Genomic DNA, 26,302 nt, shown 5'->3' on the forward strand with positions numbered 1-26,302 from the left:
AGAGCAGAAAAAAATGTTTACAAATCATTGCCTTAGTTTCAGATTATTCATCAGAGTTGAAAGGCAACTGTTTGAGTTACTTTTTGTTACCATAAACAGAGCTCTGGGAAGACCACATACCTTGCAGCATAATTTGGGGTTTGTGCATGTACCAACTGAGACTTTCCTTCAGTAAGTGTTCAGCTAATTTTCCAGAGAGGAGAATCAAGATCCCAGGCTGCTGTTCTGAAGGAGCAAGTTTGAGTTGGTACTGATAGGGCAGCAAGGCCTGCTGACTGACAAAGGTTCTAACCAAGATGTCTTATTTCTTTTCCTTCTTCTGCAGCAGTAGTCAAGGAAAGTCTTCACTTCCCCTTTTTCTACACACTCCTAAAATCTCTAAGGGGGTGGTGAAATAGTCAGATCTGGAAAAGAGTGAGAACTGAGGGTAGGGAGGATTTTGATAAAGAGAATTTGAGTTCATAGTGCTTAACATTTCCCAGTAAATAAAAAAGGAGGACTGTCTACACACTTGCATCATTGTTCAAGACAGAATGAGACTGCCTGGTTTCCCTAGGTGCTGCTAGAATTACCCCAGAGCTTTTTTCTCTTTGAGAAAGTGCTGCAACTGCTATGACATGAAGGCAGCACAAACAGCAATGTCTGAGCAAGCTGACGGAGCTCAAAGCCAGCCCTGCATTCAGAGCTGCCTGGCCTTGCTTGCAACACTACCAGCAAAAGCAGCTTGGGTGTACCTTAGTGTGTTGTGACCAGTACTAGAGTAATTAATTTCTGCAGGAGCTGTGCCAGCTATTCTGAGGTTTGGAGTCTTGTGGATCATTTAGCTTTGTTGTGGGTTTTTTGCCCGTTCCAAAAGTAAAATGAAAGCAAAACACACACCAACTCCATTGCTGATATGTTAGCACGTACTGAGAAATAACTTAACTGGCTCAAGAGTCTTCATAAAAAAAGGAAAACATGGAATTTTCAGGTGGCAAGAAAAAAGCAAAAAGTAGATACAACTCACTTTCATGGGCAAAACAGGAAAATTGGCAAGTTGATTGTGGTTCAGATAGCTAATAGTAGCAGTGGTTTCCCAATGCTGATCCATATGTGTCTTAAACACTACAGCATAAAACAGTTATGCCCAAGAGTAGTGATGGGGGATAGGCCCTCAAAACAGCCAGTAGCTAATGCTGCCTTTGTGGTTTTATATATTTGCCTATTAAAATGACAATACAGACATGGAACATTTAGGTTTAAGAAGCCTTCTTTTCACTAAACAACATTAAACAAACTGACAAAGTAGGGGGTTATGACTCCAGTAATTGAAACATGCTGTTCTGTTCAAGACCAGAACTCTATAAAGACTCTTTTCACCCAGTAATGCCCTTTGTGTTTGCCTGCTACCCCTGCTAGAAATTACTGTAGACCTGAAGTATGTCTTTCCAAGTGGAGTGGGAATGACAGAGTGCAACAGTACATTTGGCAGATGGGGTCACAGCCTTTTTAGGTTGTTCATGTTCATTGTGCATTGGAAATCAATTTGCAGCTCAGAATACATGAAGACATAGGGGGATTCCTCTCCCCACTGTTTGGGGTTTTGTTTTGGGTTTTTTTCATGTTCACTTTAAGCCTAGGATGCAGGGAAAATAATTAGAGGGATTAATTTGGATTAACTGATTTGGGTAATCTTCATTAGCTTAATTTACTGTATGCCTTTTTATGTGTTCCTCCCTCTTCTACATTTATATTCTGAATCTGTACATTATCTTGAATTTTTTTTTTCCTTCTGTCTTCTAGATGTTGATGAGTGTCTGGATAACAATGGAGGGTGCCAGCAGATCTGTGTAAATACTATGGGCAGCTACGAATGTCAGTGCAAAGAAGGCTTTTTTCTGAGTGATAACCAGCACACCTGCATTCATCGCTCCATTGGTAAGTTTTCAGCATGTAAAATGTGCTCTTTAGAATAACCATGTTAAATCAGAAAAGCTGAAACAGTTTGAGGTTTGTTGGGTTTTTTGGTTTTTAATCTCCACAGTTCCCAAAATCGTTTTACTGGTTGGCTGAAATTGATCGATTCCTCTGCTATCCAAGCTTGTAGCAGAGCCATAAATAAGGCAAAGAAACAGACTTTGATTTGACACACAAATTGTACATGGCTTGCACAGCAGACTCTTTGTTCAGGCAGAGACACATTTTCAAATGGTAACTTTCTGCTTTTGAGTTTCCAGGACTTAAAAATCTGTTTATTGTATAATGGTGCACCTGTGTTTCGCCCTAGAAAGTATGATACCTTAAATCCAAATGATCAGCTTGTTACTTCTGTGAATTACACAGGTTATGAGGGGAGGGGGTTTGCCAGTCATGTAGCTCATTATTTCATTGCAGACTGATCGTGACTGATACCATATTGACACATTTTTTCTTTGGTTCAGTACCCTGTCCTAGGGTGGATTAAAAAACAGTTTCTCTGTTGCCTATGCACTAGCAAGAGAAACAAGGAATCCATCCCTGCAGAACTGTGATCCTTGTGTGCTGCTGTTTCGGACTAGAATAAGCAGCTCTTCCTTTTCTGTAGATGTCAGACATGGAAGACAAGTTTGAGTGGAAAGGGAGAAAAGAAAACAACATAGCTATAAATCTTTGCAATTAAGTGGACTCTCTCAGTGTTCATTCAGGTTTCTGTGACCCTGGCAGCAGTGGGAATATATGCTAGCAAACTCATTTACCAGTAAGCAATACGGAATGACAAAGTAGCAAGATGAGACTGGTGGTCAACAGTGTAAGCATGCTGTAAATTTTGCTGTAAAAACAGGCCACACAAATGCTTCTGAACTATTTTAAGCAACGAATACTAACCAGAAAATCATACTTGAACACAGAGTATGAGTTTAGTCATTCTGTTGATAAGAAGGCAAAACGTCAGAGTTTTGCTACAACTCAGCATCTCAGAAATGTAGGTGTATTTCTGGCACTGTGTGTCTGCTTAAACAGAATTGTAGCAACAGGTAGTGATTTTGACTTTCAGAATCGTGAAACTGTGGAATATATTGACAGGTCCACTTTTTAACATGATTATTAAGTATTTCTATTATGACAAGAATATGCAATTAAGCTGCATGAACCAGTGCATGTTTGAGGTTGTTATCTAATAGTTTTTAGTCATTCTTTAAACATAAGTTGTCCAGATTTTTGTCCACCATAAAATAACCCTGACACAAAAATATCCAACAGAGCAAGGAATAGTAGCTGGAGACTTAATGAAAAGCACTTGCAGAGTACTGTGCCACAATCATTATTTCAATTTGCACGTTATAAAAATTCCCAGCTGTAATAAAAAGAAAAAAAGAAAAAGAATTTAGTTATCTGAGATGGAAACTAATGAAATAAATGAAAAATGAGACTCTAAAGGCAAAAGTTTATTTTAAGGAATAGCTTCATTGGGGGGAAAGGGTATGTTTTTATGGCAATGAGGATTCCTTGTTTGTCAGAAAGACTAGGGAAGTGGATTTGAACACTGACTGCTGTGGGCATATAATTAAGATGCATGGAAAATATATTTGTCTTAATTTGTTTGCAAAGAAAATACCATATAAGACATAGATGTTTAATTTGAAGCAATATCTTAAGTTGTAAGATCTGAAGAAAATCAAACAAACTATTAAATAGACTAGTGGGGATTGTAGTGTGATTTATGAACAAACGGTTTGCAGCTTTTCAAAAGTGAAGTGTCAATTTACAATAACAGCAAACATTACGCTGCAGTGTCATGATACCCCACAGAAATACATAAGGTGGGTATGCTGGAGGAAAGAACTGAGACGAAATTATCTCTTTCACTTGTCAGAGGTGACTGAACTGCAAATAGTAAACATGGATGGTGAGAAAGCAAAAGGCTTTTTTAATATTTGTATTTGCTCACTCTCGTAGGTCTTACTTGTAAACACTGCAACAGAAACTGTTGGAACACAAAAATACACATCATCATATTTATCCGGAATGGTGCCTAGGGCTGTATTGTGACTGTACCTCTGTTGGTAAACAGGGGTGGAGTGGGCAAAGGGACACCACGCAGCCAGCACTGCAATCCAAACATGAGGGCACTGACTTGCCAAAGCCCTTTAGCAAGTTTGTTGACTTTGTGCATAATAAGATCCATTCATTGTATGGTGGGCGCATTTCTAGCTCTGTAAAATGCAGGTGCAGTCAGAAAATGTTGGTGTCCTCAGCATCAGCTAAAGTCTCTCCAAGGACTCAGCTAGTCTAAAGCCATCAGCCACAAGGCTCTTCATGCACTTTGCTGCCACCTTTCCCCTCCTGTTTTCAAATGCCTTGGGAAAAAAGGGAGAAGCATTGCAAGGTGTTTAGGACATAATTGGAATTGGGATGAGTTCAGAAGGGAGGGAGCAGCATCAAGCCTAAGGATGCCCTGTCTGCAGGCCCAGCTCACCTGCCTCAGACACCAGCAGAGCTGGTGCTAATCACATACTTGGAGTTCACCAGCACATTCAAGTAATGGAGTGGTTTCAGAGTTTAAAAAGGGCTTTGGGTATTGGGAGTTGCGCAGAGGAAGGAATACATACATCCCTTTTTGCACTTACCAGGCAAAGGACTGGTGTCCTCCAATAAGAGATATCCTCCTTAAAATTGTTGGCTGCTCTGTGAATTCTCTCAGCTTCCAGAGATGCACTGTGCTTGTCCCAGTGGTTTGGGGATGTTTTGTGTCACTGTGCTCCTACCCACAAGTTGTGGTTAAAAGCCATATTGGAGTTCATGGTGGGGACTTATGTTCTTGTTTCTCAAATGACATGTCGTCTTGCCATCCAGAAGTGTTACTATTTCTTGTAGACAAAAAGGATTAATGATCCACTGAGAAATAATAATTTTACACTACAGGGAGGCCAGGCTGACATTAAAGTCAGAGCGAATCCTGGTGTCCCAGCATTTGCACTGTTTCACTCTCTTCATTACAGGCCTACTGATTTCTTATGTTTAATCCCAGTATCTTTTGGGAAGATGACATGCCCAGTACAACTTACCTCATTTATTTTTGCATAAAACTTAATTTTGCTTTGCTGAGTCAGATTTCAGTGCTCTTTTACTCACAATAATGATGGCAAGAACAGGGAGAATGGGAGGGAGAATAGATTGTAAAAGTTATGGAGAACTTAACAGTTGTTTATCTTTGTATATCTTAATTGCATGAGTGGGTATGAACACTGGGAATTATGCCAGAGGTTTTGTTTGTTTCCTCATGACTTAAAGAGAAACCTGAATAAAACAGCTGTTACTGTATCATCTCCAGCTCCAGAGGGAGCATGTGTTTAATAAATGTGGAGATTACTATCATACACTACTGCTGTGACTGAGTCAGGTTAGTGGGTTACAGCACATTATTACTGAATTTGATGATAAACCAAAAGCCCTGATTCAAAAAAGCCTTGGGGTAGATTCTTAAAGTCCTAATTTAGGAAAGGTGGTGAAAAATCTAAGTTGGGCTTTAAAAGTATCAAAATAGACAGACTGCCTATAGATAGACACTCTGGAGAGACAGAGTTCCTATATCTCCACTGAAGCTCATAGTGAACACAGTGTAGTGTTGGGTATATCCCATTTGGATTACAACTTACAAAAGGTATTGTGGGCAGGAGCCCTGGCTCTTCAAACAGCCTCACCTACCCAAATTCACAGCTGAATCCCAGCTGAAGCACAAAAGGTTTTTGCCTACAAGCAGTGTACTTCAGGAACTCTGTGGCTGGGAAGACTTCAGCCCCTTTAGATTCCATCCCCTGGGTGTCTACATCTGGCATAGTTATATTAATGGTCTTATGTCTCCTCAGCATTCTGGCAATGTTTTTATACAGCAAGTACCGAGAAGGCTGAAAAGGCAGGTGGATTATGAGTGACAATTACATGTGGAGATGAGAAGAGGTGGAAAAGTACCAGGCTATAGAAGGCTGAAATCATGGTGGTCTTATCAAGTAGTGACAGAGCTTTTTACACAGTTGTCACTGTCATTTTCAAGCCTGTTAAAAGACCACTTAGCAAGAAAATGCTTTTTCACCTCTCCTTATCCCATTAGCCTTAGCAGAGTTAGGGAATTTGGCATTAAGTCAAGCTACCGCAACTTAGCAAGATTCTCAAAACCAGCTTGCCTGTTTCTGTACTAACAGTGTGTAGGTTTAGACCTAGAGGAAAAGGAAATGAGCTAAGCCACATTGTCTTGCAGTTGCTAAGTAGGCCTATGGAACGGCTTATCATGCTTTTGCTGATGCACAGAAACTTGTTAAACTTGCTTGTGTGTTAAACCCTTGTTAATTTTGCAGTAGTGGCATAGGAGTCCATTGGTCAGCTGACATCAAACTACTGAGTTGCTTCTTCTGAGGATTATAAAGCTACCTTTGTTCAATTTTTTTCCTCCCTATTTTCCATGATTTATTTTTATTTTTCATGTGTTTTCTTAGTTCAGTGTGATTTTGTAGTGGTAAAATAACGTGTTAGGACTCCCAGGGCAGAAGCCCTGTCCCCAGTCACTGAAGGAGGTGTTACAGTTGGGATTCTGGGATTCTTTATTCCCATCTCTGGTGCTGATCCCTTGTGGGACTCTAGGCAAGAGCACAGAGGTGTTTTTTCTACAGAAAGCACAATAATCTATTCGTATTTAAATTCATGTGGAAGGATGGTTTTAAATAATTAAGTATTGCCAGCACTGTTCCAGAATTTGTGAAGTATGAGTTTCTATCTCAGCTATGAAAGCTCTTCCATGATGATGTAACCAGCTAAATTACTCCACTACCTGAACATGCTTTACCATGGCTACTCTGAGTGCAGGTGTCCCGTTCAGAGAACAATCCTATTTGGTTTTTTTAGTTGGAATCCTAATATGATTGTAAAGGAATATATGCAAAGCAAATTTTGTAAAAGAAATCAGTTCACAGATAAAATTATAAGAAAGCATTTCAGGCAGCAGCAATTTTATCTGGACCAACATAGTGTGATCTTGGAAGCCTTTTCCTAAAACTGCACACATTATGCCCTAAGTGCAATAGAAACTTGTCTCTTTATGTATTCCCATGATACATTTAGAATAAAACATAAAATTTATTATCTTTCACAGAATACAGGAGGTATAGATATAGAAAAACTATTCTAAAACTCAAAGTGCCATGTTAGAAATGTATAACTTTTTAAAACTGTGTATAACCCATGAAAATTGCTGTACTTTCATTTCCAGGATTCTTATTTGCTCCAGCAGCCTGTGTGAAGGGCACCTTGCATTTTCTTTCTCTATTCCTTTAGAACAGAAAGAGTTTTCATTTGTATGGAGGGAAGGAAGATGCAACAGGTAAAAATACCTGGTGTGAGTAAAAGGTCATTTCTGTTAAACCTGATCTCCCTCCTTTCATATACAAATGACTTCTTATGATTAGGATTAGTAAAATTAAACTGATGTAAAACCAGTTTAAGTGTAACCTGACTTAGGTTCAGCTATGAGGGGAAGCAGTAATCATCATAGAATCACAAAATCAGTTTTAGGTGAAAGTTGAGAGCTAGATGTGATAGTAAGTAGTTTCATAGAATCCTAGAGGAACCCAGGTTGGAAAGGACCTCCAGCCTTCTGTGGAAAAGGAAGCCTGGATGAAAATACCAAGTGCCCTGTCTGGTCACATCTTGAAAACCACAATCAGCAGTGATGGCAACTCCACTATGTCCCTGGGGAGGTTATTTCACTGAATGGTCATTCTCATTGTGAAAATTGTCCTCCTTAGGGTATAAAACCAATGAAACTTTGGTCAGTGCAACTTGTAACCGTTGCTCTTTATCTTTTCTCCTTGTGGCTCCTTGTGAAAAATATCTTCTTTATAGCTGCCCACTTAGCACTATTCAAATAAATTTAAGTTTGTCCAAACAAAACTGCAAAATCAGAGTTTTAAGTATCAGAATTCTCAGTACTATTTTGTTGACTTTTTTTCCCCTTAGCTTTTCACTTTAAGACATTCTGCTTAAATTCTTAGGATGTCATAGAATTGGAGACAAAGGCATGCCACTTTTGGCTTACAAAAATTTTAAATCCATCTGAAACCTGAGGCTGCAATCTTCCTTTTATCTGTAAGAAAACTGAGGTGTAAATATTCCAGTATTGTCTAAGACTGTGTCTGGACTGCAGGACAGATCCCATCCATGAGAGCAGCTGCACTTCTGTTGCTCAGAGCAGTCCAGACAGAAACCAAGATGTGAGAAAATATTATGTGGCATGAAATTAAGATAGAGTTTCAGTATATCCCAAGTTGCAGAGTAAAATAGAGCCAAGTAGTTGATTGCAGTCCTCTGAGTTCCTGGAGACCAACTCAGGTTCGTATCATTTACACTCAGCAAAGTATACACTGAGCACTTACACTCAGCGAAATGTGACCAAGTCTCTGCACGTTCTACCTCGATTTTGTAGCTCACTTGCCTTCCTAAAAAAAAACCCCTAGTGCTTCAAAGTTTTCTGGGACTTTGAATTAGTTTTAATTCAGAAGGAAAACCAAATTTTATTGAGTAGTCAATACCTATTGTTGCTTTGCTTCAGCTGAGATTGAATGCACTAGAAAACCAACAATTAGGAGGATACAATCTTGGTGAGTTAATTGAAACTCAAAGGAAAAGTCTCCCAACACTCAGGAACAAGAGCAGATGGCCAGATTTTGCCAAAATCTGGGGTTGAATTCCAAGAGTGTTGTGCAGAAGCTGTTCTTCAACAGGTACGAGATGTAAGCATAGTGATTGGAACAGGAATAAATATTTTAAAAAGTAAAGAGAAAACAAGACAATGCTAAAAAATCATAGCCTAAATGTGCTAGGAAACATCAGCTGGTAGGTAATCTAGAAGTCATATGGATGTAATGCTTGAACAGTAAATGCACAGGTGAATATGACTAAGTGATAAACTAGGTCATGCAGATCATTTCAAAATGAGCAAGAATCTGAAATAATTTAATGGTACAGTCGTTGTTTCTGCATGGCTCCAGTGCCTTTTGGTGTGGAAAGGAGGAAAACTAAAGGGGGGAAATTAGGCTGGAGGTGCAAAGAATTTGCCTTAGAAAGAGCAGCTGTTTGAAACACCCTGCAGCAGCATGACAGCCAGCCAGCTTGGTGGGGCAGCACAGAATTTGTAAGTCAGACCAGAAATCTCTCCACACCTGTGTGACAGAAAGTGCAGTGAGCAGGCTGGAGCTCAGCAGCTGAGTGACTGGCAGTGCTGACAGGATGGGAAAACTATACGCGTGAATGGGAAAACACACTGCAAAGCAGAACCTTAAGAAAAAAATCAAAAAGAGAAAATAGGCAAAAGAGGCTTTCACACTCAATCATTCAATAGCACTGGAAGTGAACCAATGTTCTGTTCGTACTGTCTCTTTTGGATATAGCAAGATTATACTAAATAAAAGAACTGACATGTTTTTTAAAGGCCTCTAGCATCCAGTTGACTGAAACATCAGGTGAGAAAGATCTGGGAAGAATATTAAGCCAGAGCATACTGGGAATAAAGCTTGCTTTCACACATAGCACAACTAATGGACTCTGTTTTAAGTATACAATATTTTGTGTTTGTCATGTGTTTCTCTTTGAAAGGCAGGGCCTGCTCTGAGTACTATGTAAAGATGCTCAACATCTTTCATACCTGCTGTATTCTCTATGGGTGTCTCTGTGTGTGTCTTGTATTTTTCACTGTGCAGAGAAATCAACCATGTTGCAGGCACTGTTCCTCTTTTCTGCTATCCATGACAAATCTCGAAGATGTGATCCAGCAGAAGCTCTAGAGACTGATACTGCAATGTGTTTCTGGTTATCAACCAGGAGAAATTCAAGATATGGATAGCAAATACCTGTTCATATAAACTGTTAGCCTCCTGTATGTGGCATGCATTTCATCAGTTCTATTAATTATTAAGTTCCGTGTAATTATGTTTGAGGTTGCTCTGAGCTGTTCTGAATTAATTTAGGAGTTAATGGAATTAAGAAGAGAGATGCATATATTTAATAGTCATGTATATTTCAAGCCTAAGAATACTTGCATGCTTTGTTAAATTTCAAATCTTAGAAGTCACTGTGAATACTTTCATAGCAGGAACCTTGTAGGAACACCATGAGACAATTTTAAGAGGGAGTATAAAGGAAGAAGGGAGTGAGACAAAGATATGTCAGGCAAATAGAAAATAAGAGAAGGAAGAAGAGAAACAGCCAGCCAAGTGGGAATGAGGTGAAAAAGAGGAGAATAGATAGAAGGTGAAAAGAAGAGTAAGAAACAATGTAAGGCAAAAATCCATACTTCTCTCTCCTTAACTCCCTGGTTCACCAGTAACATTTCTTTTCAATATCCGCTCCCTTGGAGTTTACATGTAGGTAATTTCTCTCTTGTATAAGCTACAGTGCAGTCACAGGACAGCCATGGTAGCATGGTTGTATTTGGAATGTTATTTTTTTCTCAGTGGAATGGATCATATGCGTACATTGCAAAGTCAACCTGCAATCATGAGCAAGTCATCAGGGTGGTTTCCCTGCTTTGCTGCTCCCAGGACTGCAGAAACGGAGAAACAGAGGTGTTAGGTGTAACAGGGGGAGGAGAGCATCTGAACTATGTTCACTATTGATAAAAACATTGAGCTTGTGCAGCAAATCAATTAACCTAGGATTTGTGCGTGATGCATAGTATGACTAATCATTTTCCAAAGGCTGTGCCTGATTTATCAGGGCTGAGAAGCTGCAAATAATCTTTCTTCTCTTGTTCCGTCATAAAGCATTCACCTTGGAGTAAAAGCAATAGCACTTTTGGCCCCCTTTGATATGGAGTACCTTCTTTAAAAGTTCTGTGTGTTTATAGCTCGCTAAATCACTGCACATGCCACGTAAGCCCATATTATCCACTTCGGTGCTGCAAGGATTGTGTTACACTGGTGATTTACCAGAGCTGGCAGATTTTCTGCCTACACTTCACATGGGCAGAGGATGGAAAAATAGCTGCTATCTTCAATCCATATCAAACTGCAAAGTACCAGAAAGGCCAAAAGTAAGAGCCTTCTTGCTAAAACATTAATTTTTAACAGAAATCATGTGATCAGTGTTGGCATTTCAGTATTTAGTGTAATGAGAATATTTAAACTGACATTTCTTTGTAAGGCTACAAATGCCAAGATGGGGAAGCAGGGATGTGAACGTTCTTATGCTGTGTATTTCTTCTCCTTCTGCTTCTTCAGAACTGAACTCCTAGTTGCTTGCTTTTCTAATCACTAATTGGCTGGAGAATGTCACAGGAGTTTACATAAACTACCTCAGGACTTTACACCCCCTCTGAAAGAGGAGCTGTTTCACCATGTACTGTAACTGTGAGGGAAAGATGTGTTAAATAATGCGTTAAAAGATGTGAGGCAAGGAAAAGTTAAATAATTTGCCTGGAGTTATGCAGGAAGACTGTAGAAACTACAAGAACTTAACAGAAAACCTGTGAAGGGATCATTTGTCAGTTCATGCAGTTTAATTGATACTGTGTTGATTTCACCAAATCTGTTTTGTTAAGCTGAGTATCTGTTTTTATGTGTGCTCCTACTACGAAGAGAATGCAGATACTCTGAACCCCATTCTGTTGGTCTGTTATTTTTAATGCCCTTCTTTCATCCCTAGTGAAATTTAACATCAGTGATCGATGAATTCTGTGTACATGTTTAGAGGTCAAAGTGTAGCTCAGGGAGCCTGGTGGATAACAGTGCATTTTGTAAATCCTGTTCTCTTCCGCCTTTTCTTCCCACATTTTTGTTCTCTTTGTTCTCTATTGGCTCAGTGTTGTAAGTTGCACAATTTCTGATGATGCCGGGCAGCTTGACTTCTCGCTGAAATTCAGGATGCCTGCCGACTCTCTGCACTGTGCCTTTGTGAGCACTGAGAAGGCAGCAAAATTGACATTGGAATGGTAGGTTTGAGAAGTGAGGAGGAATACAACCACCTGAACAAGTCAACAAGTCAACAAAATGCTGCCAGCATTATTTTTGAAAGAAGTGTATTCTCCTACTAAGCCAAATTTTGTTCTCTGACATAGCTGATTTTTCTGGAATAATAATAATAATAATAATAATAATAATAATAATAATAATAATAATAATAATAATAATAATAATAAATTTTAAAAATCTAAAAAATCAAAACCCCAAACCTTCAAAACCCTGAAACATTTAGTCATGGAGGTATTGTCCTTGCCACTGTGTGGGAGTGGTGTTTAGACAGCCTCTGTGGGTGGCTGCTGTATGGCACTGAGAATCCATGAAGCCTCTCATCAGGCAGAGAGGCTGCTGCGAGGAGCAGCTCAAGCATGAAGCCTGATTTGCTGGGTGCAGGAGGGTGTTCCTGGTAGACTCTGAAGCCAGTTTCCTTTCACATGTGAAATCTTTCAGTGTTGGGGAAGCTTTGCAGGAATAAAACAAGCAAAACAAATCCAAAGGATCCTGCCAGCTCTGCCAAGGGGCACATCCAGGCAGTGCTGGAGGTGAGACTGGCCTGCCTGGGCAGCAGCTGTTTGTCTGCCTGCTCTTCTCCAGGACTGGGATTCTGCTCCTCACCTTTCCAGACAAGATGCTTTCTGAGCTCCCTCTAAGCTTCCCAGGAGAAGCTATTATTTGGCCTAAGTGCTTAGGCATTAACCTTAGTGGTCATTTAATTGTTCTCCTCTAATTTAGGTCTGAAAAACATATCATAAAAAACAAACAAACAAACCTGTAATGAGCTGTTTTAAAGCAGGATTTGTAGCTTCCTAGATTAATCTGTGTCTCATACTTGAATCTCGAGTAGTACATTTACCTGGAGGTTTATTTTGGAAATGCTCTATGTGTAGATGAAAACAGGACTTTCGAGCATTTGGCATTAGTTCAAAATACTGTGTGCTGTTCAGTCTTCCTAGAATTCCCAGAAGGAGATGAGCTGTCATTGCTGTGCTGTCTCTCAGAAAGGCTGGCCACTTATTGGCCCAATGAACACTGAATTAATCTGGAGGATTGCCTATCAGGAGCTCGCCAAAATGCTCCATAAAACAGTCTCACAGCAAAGTAAAACGCCAAAAAAACCAATAAAATCAAAGAACACCGGTTGTAATACTCAGTAATTAGAGCCTTTAAAAGGATCTAAATGATCCTCCCTGGTGGGAGCAGAAGAGCTCTTTTGTGGTTTTTATGTTGTTTTTGTTGGTTTTATTCAAAAGGGATATTAGGTGACTAAAGGAATTTTCCTGTTGTCCAGACTGTGGTTTTGTTGTTTAACCCAGCTCCAGTGTATATGTAGTAGCACTTCTGAATGTCCATCAAATTCACTTCTTCCTATTAGCTATCACATGGCCAAACCCAAAAGGTAAATAAATATACCTCCATCTTATTTGTATGTCATTTAGCTAAATATTTTCGGGGTTGTTTTGTTTCTTCATTTCCTCCAAAAAGAACTGCAAAGTCTTCATTTTCTCTTAGTGTTTTTTATGACTCATTTCATGGAGATACTTCTGTGCAGAGCTATACAAAGTTGAGCTGTGTCTAAAGCAACTTTGTGATCAGAAGTGTGACTGTGTTGAAAGACATCTAATTTTTCCTTTTTCATTTTTTTCTCTTTTTGGATTTCCATAAGTCCTATTTACAGACAGAAACAGGATTTTCTTGCTTTCCAATATGGCATGATGTCAGGAAAAGCACTGCCATTTTTTTCTGCTTACCTTGAGCACCAATAAATACCACCCAAATTGAAATCCATGTTGAATGTTTAGCTGGTGCTTTCCATCCAAGTATAGAAATCAAATACAGCTGCTTATCAAGAGGAATTCTACTTTTTTGTGTTCGTGCACACACAGCAATATTGACTGCACTCTGTTTAGTGTTCTGCTGACCTCTGGCAAACAGCTTGTAGATTCCTAAGGATTTTCTTCACCTTTCTTTACTTATATCATTAAAGCCAGGGATTGCTACAAACCAGATATGCTGCTAGCAGATCTCATGCTCATTTCCATGTGCAGCTCTACCAATGCATCTACATCTTCACTCATTCTATCTTTTCACCTGCTTGCCCTTTTTAAAAAATGGAATACCAGTTGGTATACATGGTGACTAGGATGAAATAACACAGCTTTTCTAGCCTATAAATCTGTAGAGGCCAAAGACAGCTCCAATCACTGCTGTAGTGTTCTCTCTGAAGTGGAGATGAGATCCAAGCCTGATCAAACCGGTTCTGAAGCCCACAGACTCCCAGCAATTTCAGTAGGATTTGAACTGGCATCACGAGACTGTGAACAGCTGCCAACAACAGAGATTGAATCAGAAGGTGAAGCAAATCATCATTATTTCTTTGGGTTACACCATTGCTCAGGTATAGAAAGTCAGGAATAATTGTACCACAATCCACTTCCTGCAGAAGAAATTAGCAAATCATTTCACTAAACTGTAGGAGAGAAGTGACTCTAGGTTTTGTGGATAGCTATGAGAAAGAGAGTAAAAAGCAAAAAAGCAAGAGGTATTAAGTAGATTAAAGGCAATTCAGTCCTGAAGAATACACTTGCAGAGCAATTTCACAGCCTAGTACTCCCAAATGCTACTAATGATTTTATGGTAATAAGAGCAGAGCTATAAACAGGTGATGCTCTTCACTTTGGCACAGAAGAGAGCCTGCTAGTGTTAGGGTGAAGAAACTATACTGCAATGATAAATAAGCCTCAATGCACAGAGAAAGCAATGATATGACAACGGCAGTGTGGTTTGTGAACACAGTGGATGTTTCTCACCCTGAATGTGCCAGCAGAGCATATAGAGTTCAGAGAGAAGCAGGTTCTTCCACTTTCACACCACTATTGCCTTGTAAACATTTCATTCATCTCTGAAGTACAACTTGCAGATTAGACTTCCACTCATTGTGTTCTTGATAGCATTTGGTATTAAATGGCTCATAACATAGGACTGCTATTTCAGGTGCCTCCACATGAAATCTGATGCTGAGTGCCAGGAAAAAAATTAACCATTTGTGACAGGAATGGGATCAAATTTGCTGTTTTGAGGAAGATGTATTTGCTTCCAAATGCCCACTGTGTGTCTATGTTAGGTGCTGGTCACAGCATTTGAACAGAAAAGCAAGAGGAATGTAAATACTAATGACACTAAAAGCAGAAATTATAACTATGCTTTAAAATGGTCCATTTGTTAATATTCTTGTTCAGATAATTAAGGGTTTTGTTCCCTGAGCTAAAAAAAAAAAATGTTTTTTTGAGTGCCTTAATGGCACCATCTGAGTAAATCCTGATCACAGGTAACTTTTCTCAAATGGCAATATATTCATCATCCCCATGCTACAGCCATCCTTCCCAAGCAGCTCTCCCTTCTCCCCTGACCTAGACCCCGCAATATCACCTTCCAGACTGTGAATCACTCGTCTCTCTCCCTTGTGCCCCACCAAATGTTATCATCACACCCGCTTGAACCCTGACATTTGATTTGTGTGAGCTACAATCACTGCATGGCTCAAGCTGACATTTTATTCAGATTCCTCTTTTGAACTAAATGCAGGGAAAACAGCAGCATATTTCATTTGCACAGAATGGCAAACTGTCTAACCATAAAAGCAAGCCCAGTAAAAAGTTTTGAAGTTTTTTCATAGCTAAATAGCCCTTTCTTATTTCAACTAGGAAACAACATGGTTTTTTTTTTTCTTTTCATTTTGGCTTAAAAAACAATGTTATACCACCAATGTATGTATATTTAAAATTTGTGTATACAAATTCACATGCATTTTGCAAATATGTTTGCCTAAGCTATCCTTGAAAGCGACTGCTGTGACCCCACTACCTTGCTTGCTATACCCAAGGGAGACAGCATTGATTTTCTTCTTTGAGTTTTGCAGGCTTTAATGAAAGCAAGGGAGAGGCTTGTGCCTACATTGCAATTTACTTTAATGTATGGGCAGTCTTTCAGACCTTTGTTGTTGGGACTATTCATGTGCTTAAGTGTTTTGCTGGATTGAAGCCACAGAGCAGTTAGCAAATTAGTGCACATACCAGGGTATAGCATTCTATTTCTTCTTCCCAGACAGTTTGCATTTCCAGTATTTGTATAGGATATAGAGTGACAAGCAGCCCCTTTGCTTTATTTATGAAGTTGGATGTCAAAAAATGGGATGTCTTCTCAGTAGTTAGTGTTTCTGCATTTTTTTCTGATGGATGATGTTCCTCTTTTTTTCCCATCCAAACTCCATTCCCTACAGAAAAAGTGTATGTGTTGGCTATCATTGCCATACTTTCTTATCTTCTGTGAAAGTAGCATTGTATGCATGGTTTTTCCTCATGGTATGTTCCAGACAATGTTAGAAACAAAATTTAGCTGCCAAATGATTAGAGTGATAGCAACCACAGGTATTCATTGCGGGCTGAAAGAACCTTCTCTGAAAGCATTTGCCTAATTCTGTGCTTCCTGCTTATGGTATGGGAGGGTAATTGTACATCTCCTTTGGATTGAAATTCTGACAGTGGCATTTGAATTGGAAAAACACACATTTCTACACAGCTTATTAGGCAACAGATATGTTCTCACTTCGTTGAATTATTTGTGGGCTTCTGTATTGATACTTCTTTAGCAGCAAACTGACCAGGTGAGCTGAGGATCTCCACTTTCCCACTGGCACTGCTTTTTGTGGCATGTGCTCTCAGTCACCAGCCCACCTATTCCACAGCTCTGTTGCATACTGCTTTCCACTTCTGATTAATATTGGGTGGCTTTCTCAGAGCAAGGTCATGCCCCAGTGTAGCCAAAAGCACCAGAATTCCACCTTGCAGAAAGCAGGGCTGCTGACTGCATCTTACCTTGCATGTTGACACTATTTCTTGGCATTCTAGACCTTTTTCTGTCCTGCATAATGCTATTTCCATGCTTGGTTGCATTAACTTTTAATTCCTGTATGGACTAGAAGGCTAGAAGTTACTTTAAGGCATTAAAGTACATTGTTTTCTTATGGTTCAGGTTCTGAGGTAGTTACCTTTTTTTTTCATAGAGCATCTTTCATCCTGAGATATTCCAGAGGTGATATTTCAGAGATGTGATCTAGGAAATTACATTACCCCATTACCTCTGAACAGAGATGCTTGAATTTATGGACAGTATGGGATGTACATACAGCACACACTAGGTTTTACTGGAAACAAACTGTGATGCTCCCAGTAGTGATGAACACTACAATCAAGTGAGGAGAATGAGGAGCTAGGGCTAGTTTTCCCTTCACCACTTCCCTGAAGAACAACTGGAACTCATCATGTAAGAGGGTACAGAAACAAGCAGAGGCACAAGCCTCCAGAAATAAAGCAGGGTTTGTTGCTGTAGAGAGAAATGCTGACATGCAACCAAGGTCAAAGAGTCAGAAGCAGATGGACTTACTTCTTGACGAAGGAGAAGTTCTGTGAGAGAGAGAAATAAGGAAAAAGGGGCTTGTAGAGAAAGTGAAGGTGCAAGTGGTAACTACTCTGTAGGTAAAGAGAAGAAAACTCGAGTGGTAACTTGCAAGGGATATTATGATAGAACAAATCTGGCAATGCAGTAGCTGTTGGCCAACATGAAATTAATTTGGGAGCTGAACACAGTGATCCTGGTTGTTCCTATCCAACTAGAGAGAAGTTATGGTTCTATGATTAGGGAAATTATCAAGAAAACCCAACAAAAAGAACACCACCTCAGGAAGATATAACTAGACTGGGATCAGAGAATGACAGAAGGGAATGGGATGAGTGATGTTAAAGAAATAGGGCGGGGCAAAGGAAAAATTCCAGATCTTTGCTTGGAAGTCTCCCTTGCATTATCTAACCTTTCCCTGTATTAAAAGAGTCCAGGAGTTCTACTACCTCTGTGGGTTAGTGTGTCTTTTTCTTCTGTTCCCAAGGGCTCTGAAGAGAAGCTCCACTGAGATGTGGCAATGAAGAGACAGGTTCTGGGCAATGCACATACTTGAGCAATTGGGCAAGGGATCCTCCATTGTACTAGATACTTTAAAGTAAGCAAATGCAATTTTTCTATATCCAGGGACCTATGCATCGGATTACTTTGGTGAGCTCTCCTGCCTTTACTGGGATATAGTTAGATACCCTGTAAAGTTGGAATAAATCTCTTTGGAGAGGCATCAGTAGTTCAAAAATTTTCTTTTAAATTGCTGTAAACAGCTACAGTAAAGAGTAATTAGTGGTAAATATGTTGCATTGTATGTAGTACAGTGCTCTAGGTTTGTTTAGCTACTGAAAAATAAAGTGGGAAGTGTGAAAGAAAACATATCTGGGCACAGTAAAATCTATCTGTGCTTATAGAAACTGTATTGTCATATGCTGAATCACAAAATTGTAAATCCCTTCACACACTAATTTCATTCTGAGAATCCTGGAGCTTTCTGAAGGTGTTGATATTAAGCATGTAAGGAATAGGTGGTAGAGGAGAGTTATTATCTGACACAGTGTAAACACAGTGCAATATTTATACAATCATTAAACTCTTTGCATTGGAGGACTCATTTGCTAAGGTAATTTTTGCTCCTAGTATTCTCAAGTGGCTCCAGTTGGCAGTACCATTACAGCCAACGGGTCTCAGGCTAACACAATGGATGCCCTTTGGTTTTGAGTCTCTGATTGTAAGTAAATGGATTTATTCTGGGATGCTATGAGGGAAAAGGACTTACTGCTGCTTTCCAACTGTGTGGAAAAGAGTCATGCTGCCTTTAGCTGTTCCTGCCATAAGAATACAGTGGCTGTGTGTAGCACCCTCCTGTGGTGTCTTGTGGCTTTTACTACTACTTTCATTTTCTCCTCTGGTCTCTTTTTACCAAAAGTTAGAGTCTTGATACTCAGTACTTGTGGCCAAGACTGCAGACAGAAAGGTCTACCATAATGAGCAATTCATGTGATGCTGTCAGTTTTCCTCATGCATCTTATTCTTATTTCTGGATACTGCCACATATTTTCCCAATTCTGCTTGAAATCAGGATTTAAAAAGCATTTATTACTTTAATCTTCAGGTTTCTGAATGTACTTAGTCTCATGTTAAGAAGGTAATTGAAAGAATGAGAAATATTGTGAAAACACAGTATGACTAAGTGCCCTTCATCACATCTTTCAAAATTCCTCATTCTTATTTGCTGGTGGCATCCCTTTTCCTTCATTTCTGACCCCTTGTCAGAGCAAAAAATTGTTAGTCAAGCTGAATTAAGTTTAAAGTCCTCATACTGAAGCATTCACCTGAATGCTTCCATTTAGTCCAAGAACTGAAGGTTTCCAGGGTTCAGTTCCAGCAGCATTAGTCTGCTGTGATGCTGCTCCATTCCATACATTCTACTGTATGCTAATCATCTTCACACATAAATACTGCAGTATCACTCTGCATCATCAGTAGAGGTTATTTCTGTTGCATAGAGCTTGTTTGTATTCTCATGTTTTCCATGTGATGTGTGTACAGGATCTCATCATTCATTTCCCCTTCTTCCGTTCACCTCCAGGAATGATGTCTCTGCCATAAACCAACTTTACCTCAGAATCACACCTTCATAGAGAAGTAATTTTTTTTTTTTTTTGGTTAGGTCATTCACAATAAGGACTTTATAATTCCTTTGAAGATTATGAGAAACTGAATGTAGAAGTCTTTTAAGATAAGCATCAAAATTCTGATGACACTTCAGTAGCAAGGCAATGTGGAAGATTGGGGTGACATCTGATGTGCCTGATCTAGGTAAAGCACTGCTGCTTTTTGTTGTGTACCACCAGCATTCTGAAGCAGTAGAGGTTTGGAGCCTGGATATGTCACCTTGTTCTAGTCCCACTGAAAGAGGATAACATCAAGAATTACTGCAGTCAGGCTTAGTGGCCATTTTCCTTTTTAGGCACACGGTGTAGAAGATGCCGTGAATTCTGATGTGTTAGGGTTTACTGGGCAAGGAATACAAGAAGCTTCTTCAGCTGGGGATAGAACTGACCAATTAATATTTGACCAAAAGAGCCTGAAGAGTGTCTGCAAGCTGGTCAGAATCTTGTGTCCTTCTGCATATTTGCTGTGGATCAGCGTTAGTCCCACTTTATTATGATAATTTTAGAGGCACAGCTGAAGTGCAGCAGTGATATAACAGACTGCTGCTGTTTAAGCCTTTGGTTCCTTCAGGTGCAGATTTTTTTTTCCCCTCACTTTTTTCAATGGATAAGGTCTACTCCTTCCACAATAAAAACAGACACTTATTTCATATGGTTTGGGAAACAGCCATACCAAAATTAGGTTGAACTGATAGGTTTTAGACTCTTATCTGTGAGAGAATGTTGCTCCTTTTGTATAATATTAAATTGCTGCTACATGTCTCTGTAGAAACAAGAATGGTTAGTTGGGTGATGGAAGATAGGCTGACAGAAAAGCACTAATTAAATACTGTTTTGCAAAGCCCTCATTGAAATTCATAGCTTGGTACCTTTGGGGACTTGAAAGCAGGGGAGATGGAAAGATTTCAATTAAAAAGGTATTTGTATGGTTCTTTGTGAAGCCAATCATTGCCTTTTTAATATAAACCGTGTAAGTATCTAATACGCTTTACAAACATCAAATACCTTGCCTTGAAACAATGCATGTCTTAATAGGTCTCAGAGCAAGATACTTTGAAATAAAACAAAATCCCATAGACCTAAAATTTTGTTCAACTTAAGGCTCTGCAGGTTTTAGCACAATTGCAGTCTTATGTAATTTCTACATTAACTGACTAGAAAATTTGAAAGGAAAAATAAACATGCAAAAATAAAAAGTGGAGTTTTTTTAATAACTAGTTATCTGTGTTACCTACAGTTGTAGTTGCCATTTACAGATTTTTAATATACGTGATGATTGCTTTATTCTTCCAACACTTTTGGATTCTTTTCTAATTCCAGGGACTTCTGTAGCATGAATCCTTCATTGAATTGATGTCTGGGCTACAAATAACAGAAATATAGCAATTTATGGCTACAAAAGATGCCCAGGGCCATCAGTTGAAGTCAATTGCAAGAGATACACAGTTCAAAAGAGTTCAGAGAACATGTATTGCAGGTACAACTAAATACCACGAGCCACAAAAAGCTTGTCAGCAAAACAACCTCAAAACTTACACTAGAACCACAAAAGCCTTAATTGTACTTTACCACAGTAAGAAAAAGGAAAAAATCCAGGCCATTTCCAGGTCCCAATAGTCCCTTGAAGTGACAGAGAGCATAAATCGAATTCCCAGATAACCCTGGAGTTCTGTGTTCAGTTGCAAGAGACAACACATTCAGAAAGATTGCTCTCAAACTGATTTCAAATAAAAATTTCTCTCGTTCTTGAATTTTCCTGGTCAGAATATGAGGAGAGTTTAGCAAGAGGCAAATGTTGGCAGGTGCTTTGAACAGCTGGTTTAAGAGCTGTAGAACCCACCTTGTCTAAGCAGTGTTCTGCACCGTCCATCTTCTTACCTTACTCTGTCTCACTCCTAGTAATCCAGGCAAAGCCAAGGGCTGTCCACCACACCTCAGAGAATTCCTGGTGCAAGTGCACCTGATGGAATTCAGAGCAAAGTGCTGAGGAGAGGGAATTTTGGAGAGTCGTTTGGATCTCATTAGATCTCAAGCAACACTCAAAACCATATCTTGAAGCCAAAAGGTTTTTCACCTTGTGGATCTCTAGAGCACTGGCTTTAAATGCACAGGGTTTCTTGGCAGGAGCACAAATGGCAGTGTATTAAATCAGGGCCCTTTCAAGGCAAAACTGGTCATGAATTTTATCATTTTTGCTGTGTCTAGGTTTGTGGGGGCATCTGTGATGGCATCCCTTAATGGCTGCATCATTGAAAGCATCAGAGCACTTAACAGGCTCTAAAATAAACACAAATACCAAAGGATGGGCTATTCTGATAAGAGAAATTCTACCTTCATTATTGAGTGACAGGAGGATGTAACAGAATGCCCTATTGGAAATAAATTACTTTAACTAATACCATCCCCCCCCTAACAGTTTGCTCAACAACTCCTTTTTCTTTTTTTTTTTTCCCAGAAGTTGCCCTAATTTTTAGATTGATCCCCAAACCCATCCAGCGAAGCACTTTCCTGACTGTATTTCTGCAGATTTCTTATGTAACATTGCATGGTTTATGTCCATAAAGAAACTTCATCATGGCTTTTTTATCATGGAGTGTGATTCAGGAGTCAGAAAATAACTGTGGTATTGTGGCTTTTTTTTATCATGGAGCATGATTCAGGAGTCAGAAAATAACTGGTTTAGGACCTGTTTGATGTTTCATGGTCAGTGGAATGCTTTCTCCATCCTCATGCCCACACACTACCACAATAACCCTTGCTCAGTTGCATAATTTCCCTGTAAACAGCAACAAAATCAAATAGCATTTAAATAATAACCACAAATAGTAACAGGTAATGATGGTAAATATAACTTCTTTTTTTTATATAACAATGACTCCATTTTATTTTAAAGCAACAGCTGCTTGAAAAGCTCAGATACTTAAGCTTACATTTTTCAGTGTTAAGGTATTCTTTGTTTTCTTTTTAACAAGTTCTGTGCATAACTTGAATTAAAACATATAGTCTCTTGAATTTTTTTTTTTTTTCATTTTTGGCCATTCAAACTTGATAATTATGGCTGTTTTACACAGGTTTAAACATAGCAAGAACATAGTCTGCCAGTGGCAAAGCTTGTGCATTTTACACTTTGAAAAAGCACATAACTATCACTTAGGTGATGAATATTTCAGCAGAGGAGCTGGCATTGAACAAGATGATGCTATTTTCTTTTTATACCACTGAGGTCTAAAAAAAAGTTGCATCACTGTGGTAATTGCAGCACGGGTGGTGAAAATCTCTAATGCAGTGCATTTGCTTTATGGATGGTGCTGTGGCCAAGAAGTATATTTAGGTAGCACTGGAGAAGGGCTTGTGGAAAAGTAGTATTAATTTGTATTACAATAGCTTTTAGGTCTGGGTCTATTGTGTCAACTGCTATACAGAGAGAGAGAGAGACTGAGAGGTTGAGACTCTCCATTCAGCCAGACAAAAGATGTGTATCCCTACTTTACAGGCAAGGAAGCATGGTATTCAGTGGGCTCCCTAGAGAGAGAATGCTGCCTTCTGATTCCTAGCCCACTAGCTTCCTAGCCTTCAGTAACTATGTTGAGCAAGATCCCACAGACAAACTGCTCATTAGTTTAAAAATCATGTTTGTATAAACTGGGCTGATAAGCAAATTCAAAGAGAAATCAGAAAACTTTCTCAGTGGAACAGTAATTTGAGATGTATGCACACACACACACACACACACATATATATACATTTTAGATGTTAAGGAGCAAAAGGTTAAAATATCTGCAGATTAAAAAAAAAATTACTGTCTTTAAATGAAATTATTCATGCTTCATTTTGCCAAGCAAGCAGCAAAAATATCCACTGAACCTAAACAAAACAAAACCCAAAAGTGTTTTAGCCTGTAAGCACAAAGCCATCCTCCCCTATGGATATGATGGAAAGAGGTTCTCTGGAGCTTAAACATTCGTACTCAAGCCATTAATAGGAATAACTATGAACTTTAAGGAAGCTGTGATTCAGAGTACTTGAGCATAGTCCCAGAAGGTCCCAGGAACACTAATGCTATTAGATGTCTGAAGTTAATAGCGCAGATACATCCTTTTGCCCTTGAATTTGATGTGAATTCAGTACTGCAACTTCATGTCAAGAGCTGGGAACATAAGCTTACTTCCACTTGAAAAAGAACCTAGTAAAATCCTATTATGGGTCTACTAAGGCAACAAGGAGCAGGACACATTCTTCTCAGTGGTTAAGTAAATTGAAAAGAAATTTGCCTTTTAAATTATGAAATAAAGTTCCATTGCACCCCGAATTTTATTTTAAATGGTAAACATTGTTTTAAAGGAATCTTAGCCCTTGCAAATTATCCTTTTATAAAAAAGTATTTGCTGGTATTTTCAAATACAAATATCTAACTTGGCGTTCTGTATTATGAGGCTTGTCCAACCTTAAGGGTCTAGAAAACTAGTTTTGTTATCAATCAGAAAACTGTTGGGTGAGAGCAAACGGCATTCAAATATGCAAGTGTGTGAGTGACAGTTTATTTCAGTGGAATTAGCAGCAGAAAAGCTAAAAAAGAATAGCACTTAAGAAATGTCTCCTGTGCCTTATGAGTAAAATAATTTCTACATTATCCAGGAAAAGTGTGGAATGGTATAATCTGTTAATAATAAGAAAAAACCAGAATATGTAGGCCACAGGGAACATGCCAGAGGGACTCTTCTTAGATAACAAGAACAGTGGTACTTGATCAGAGTACATGCCTGTCTTGCTGTAATAGCAGTCTCCAGTAATAGCCTTAAGTACCTAGGGAAGAGGAAAAGCAGGGCAGGCACACGTGATGCTTCCTTGCACTGTTTCCAGCTCAGGGGGATTTCCCAAGCCTGGTGTGGCTTGTCTGCTTTGCAGCCATTAGTGGATCCCTCTTACACACACTCTCCTTGTCTACCTTGAATGCATGCAGGCACTCTAAAAGGAGCCCTTCAGGCCTGCTGCCTCTTGTCTCAAGAACTGCCACATCCTGTTTGTCTCATCCTGGCTCCTGCTCCCTGCATTTGGTGGCCTCTTGTTCCCAGAGGATGAGAGAAAAAGAACTGTTGGTTTGTCTGCACTCTCACACATTCTTCCTTCATGATCCCTGCACACTCCCCCCCATTCCAATCTTGCTGCATCCGCCTGGTCCAGCCTTGGCATGGACAGTCCATGGCTGGAACAGGTCAGCAAACCTGGGGGCCAGCAGGAAGTGCAGAGTCCTTCATGTTGATGTCTATCAGAGCCACAAGAAATAGTGGGAGTTTCCTTGCTTGAAGATTATGTGGTATTACGTGTTTGAAAATGTAGCGAGGGAAAAACACGAAATACGAAGCATAAGAGAGATTTCTGAATATTTAAAGCAGGGCTTGTTTAGTGAAAGCATTAAATACGTTTCAAAGCAAGTAGTGAATGTAGCTGAAAAAAATTTCTGTGACTGTCTTTCTCTCTGTTCAAATAGACTAATTGACGTGAAGTTCTGTTTGATGTAGGTGGGTTGCTATTATGCCACTATTAAGAAGAATTACTTCTGTTGCACTTGCTAGGACAAAAAGTTCAATTTTTGTCCCTGACTTAAAAGGTGCAGTGATGGTTTCTATCCAGTGCCAGGGAACAAGCAGACCTACTACTTTGGCCCTCTCTCTGTCTTTGCTGCTGGTAATTCTTCTTTCCAACACTGTGTGCTACCTAACAATTGCATTTCTGGTGTTATGGTCTTGTTTGCAATATAAGCACACCATTTTCTGCACTATGCTCTACAGTCCTGTTGCTTTCCTGAGATATTAAGTCAGTACAGGTGTGAGGTGAGCCAAGAGGAAGCAGACTCAGTATGAAAGCTTCATCTCTGTGCTGAGGTGGAAAAAACAAGTAGCAGACTTGTCAGCTGTGTCAGGATGTCTGAATAACAGGTGGAAATATGTTGTTAAAAATTGTGCACTTGAATGTTGGTGAATCCCCTTGTGAATTACAGAAATAAATTTCAATTATCCTTTTATAGTTTAGGTCCTGTAATACAAACTTTTAGAAGCATACTTACTTTTACTCCATAAAGATAATTTGATGTGACATCAGTGTGCTTCATTGGTCAAAGATAAGAAGAGCCATCTTTCTATGAAATAAAATCACAGGATGGAAAATGAATGCAGCCACATTCTGCATGTAGTAGTAGCTTGTGGTACAGAGTATTAGGGCCTCTGTTTTGGCCCTAATCACTTCTGAAGAAAAGAATTATAGAAGTGAACTGAAAATTTCAAAATTAAAATTGTCATTTTCATATATTTTTTAAGAATAACATCTAAACCATACATTTCTGAGCGAATAAAAACAGTTATGGGATTAATCCAACACTACTGCTATCAATGCATTTTTATGTTGAATTTAGCAGGGTGAAACACATATTCACTGAGGTTTTTGTTTCCAAGAGTTTTTCCATTCATGCTATTCTACTGGAGGGTGTTGATGTTGTTACGTGTAGTAGATTACAATGAGCTGTTACATGATGAATTATCTATTTTAAAAGCAATAGATTTCACAAATGATATAAAAGATCATTTGCAAATAACTCATATTTTGTAATGATTGTATTATTTCCCGTTAGTCAGATCATGAAACAAGGCTGTGCTTCACAAATGTCAGTAGTGAAATGAACTTCTGACTCCAGGAGGAGTGAGTCTCATGCAAGAGCTGTGTTCTCAG

The 26,302-nt window shown here is 39.2% G+C and overlaps 1 protein-coding gene across 1 annotated transcript in view; it reads left to right on the forward strand.

Annotated features, from left to right (window-relative positions):
• Positions 1–26,302, forward strand: part of SCUBE1 (signal peptide, CUB domain and EGF like domain containing 1) — a 190,510-nt gene that overhangs the window by 49,523 nt on the left and 114,685 nt on the right. The window contains exon 4 of the mRNA XM_066319599.1: positions 1,783–1,917. Within this exon, the coding sequence (XP_066175696.1) occupies positions 1,783–1,917 (135 nt within the window). The remainder of the gene's footprint in view (positions 1–1,782; positions 1,918–26,302) is intronic.

The sequence above is a fragment of the Sylvia atricapilla genome, chromosome 5 (genome assembly GCF_009819655.1).
Source record: "Sylvia atricapilla isolate bSylAtr1 chromosome 5, bSylAtr1.pri, whole genome shotgun sequence".
Classification (NCBI taxonomy): Eukaryota; Metazoa; Chordata; class Aves; order Passeriformes; family Sylviidae; genus Sylvia; species Sylvia atricapilla.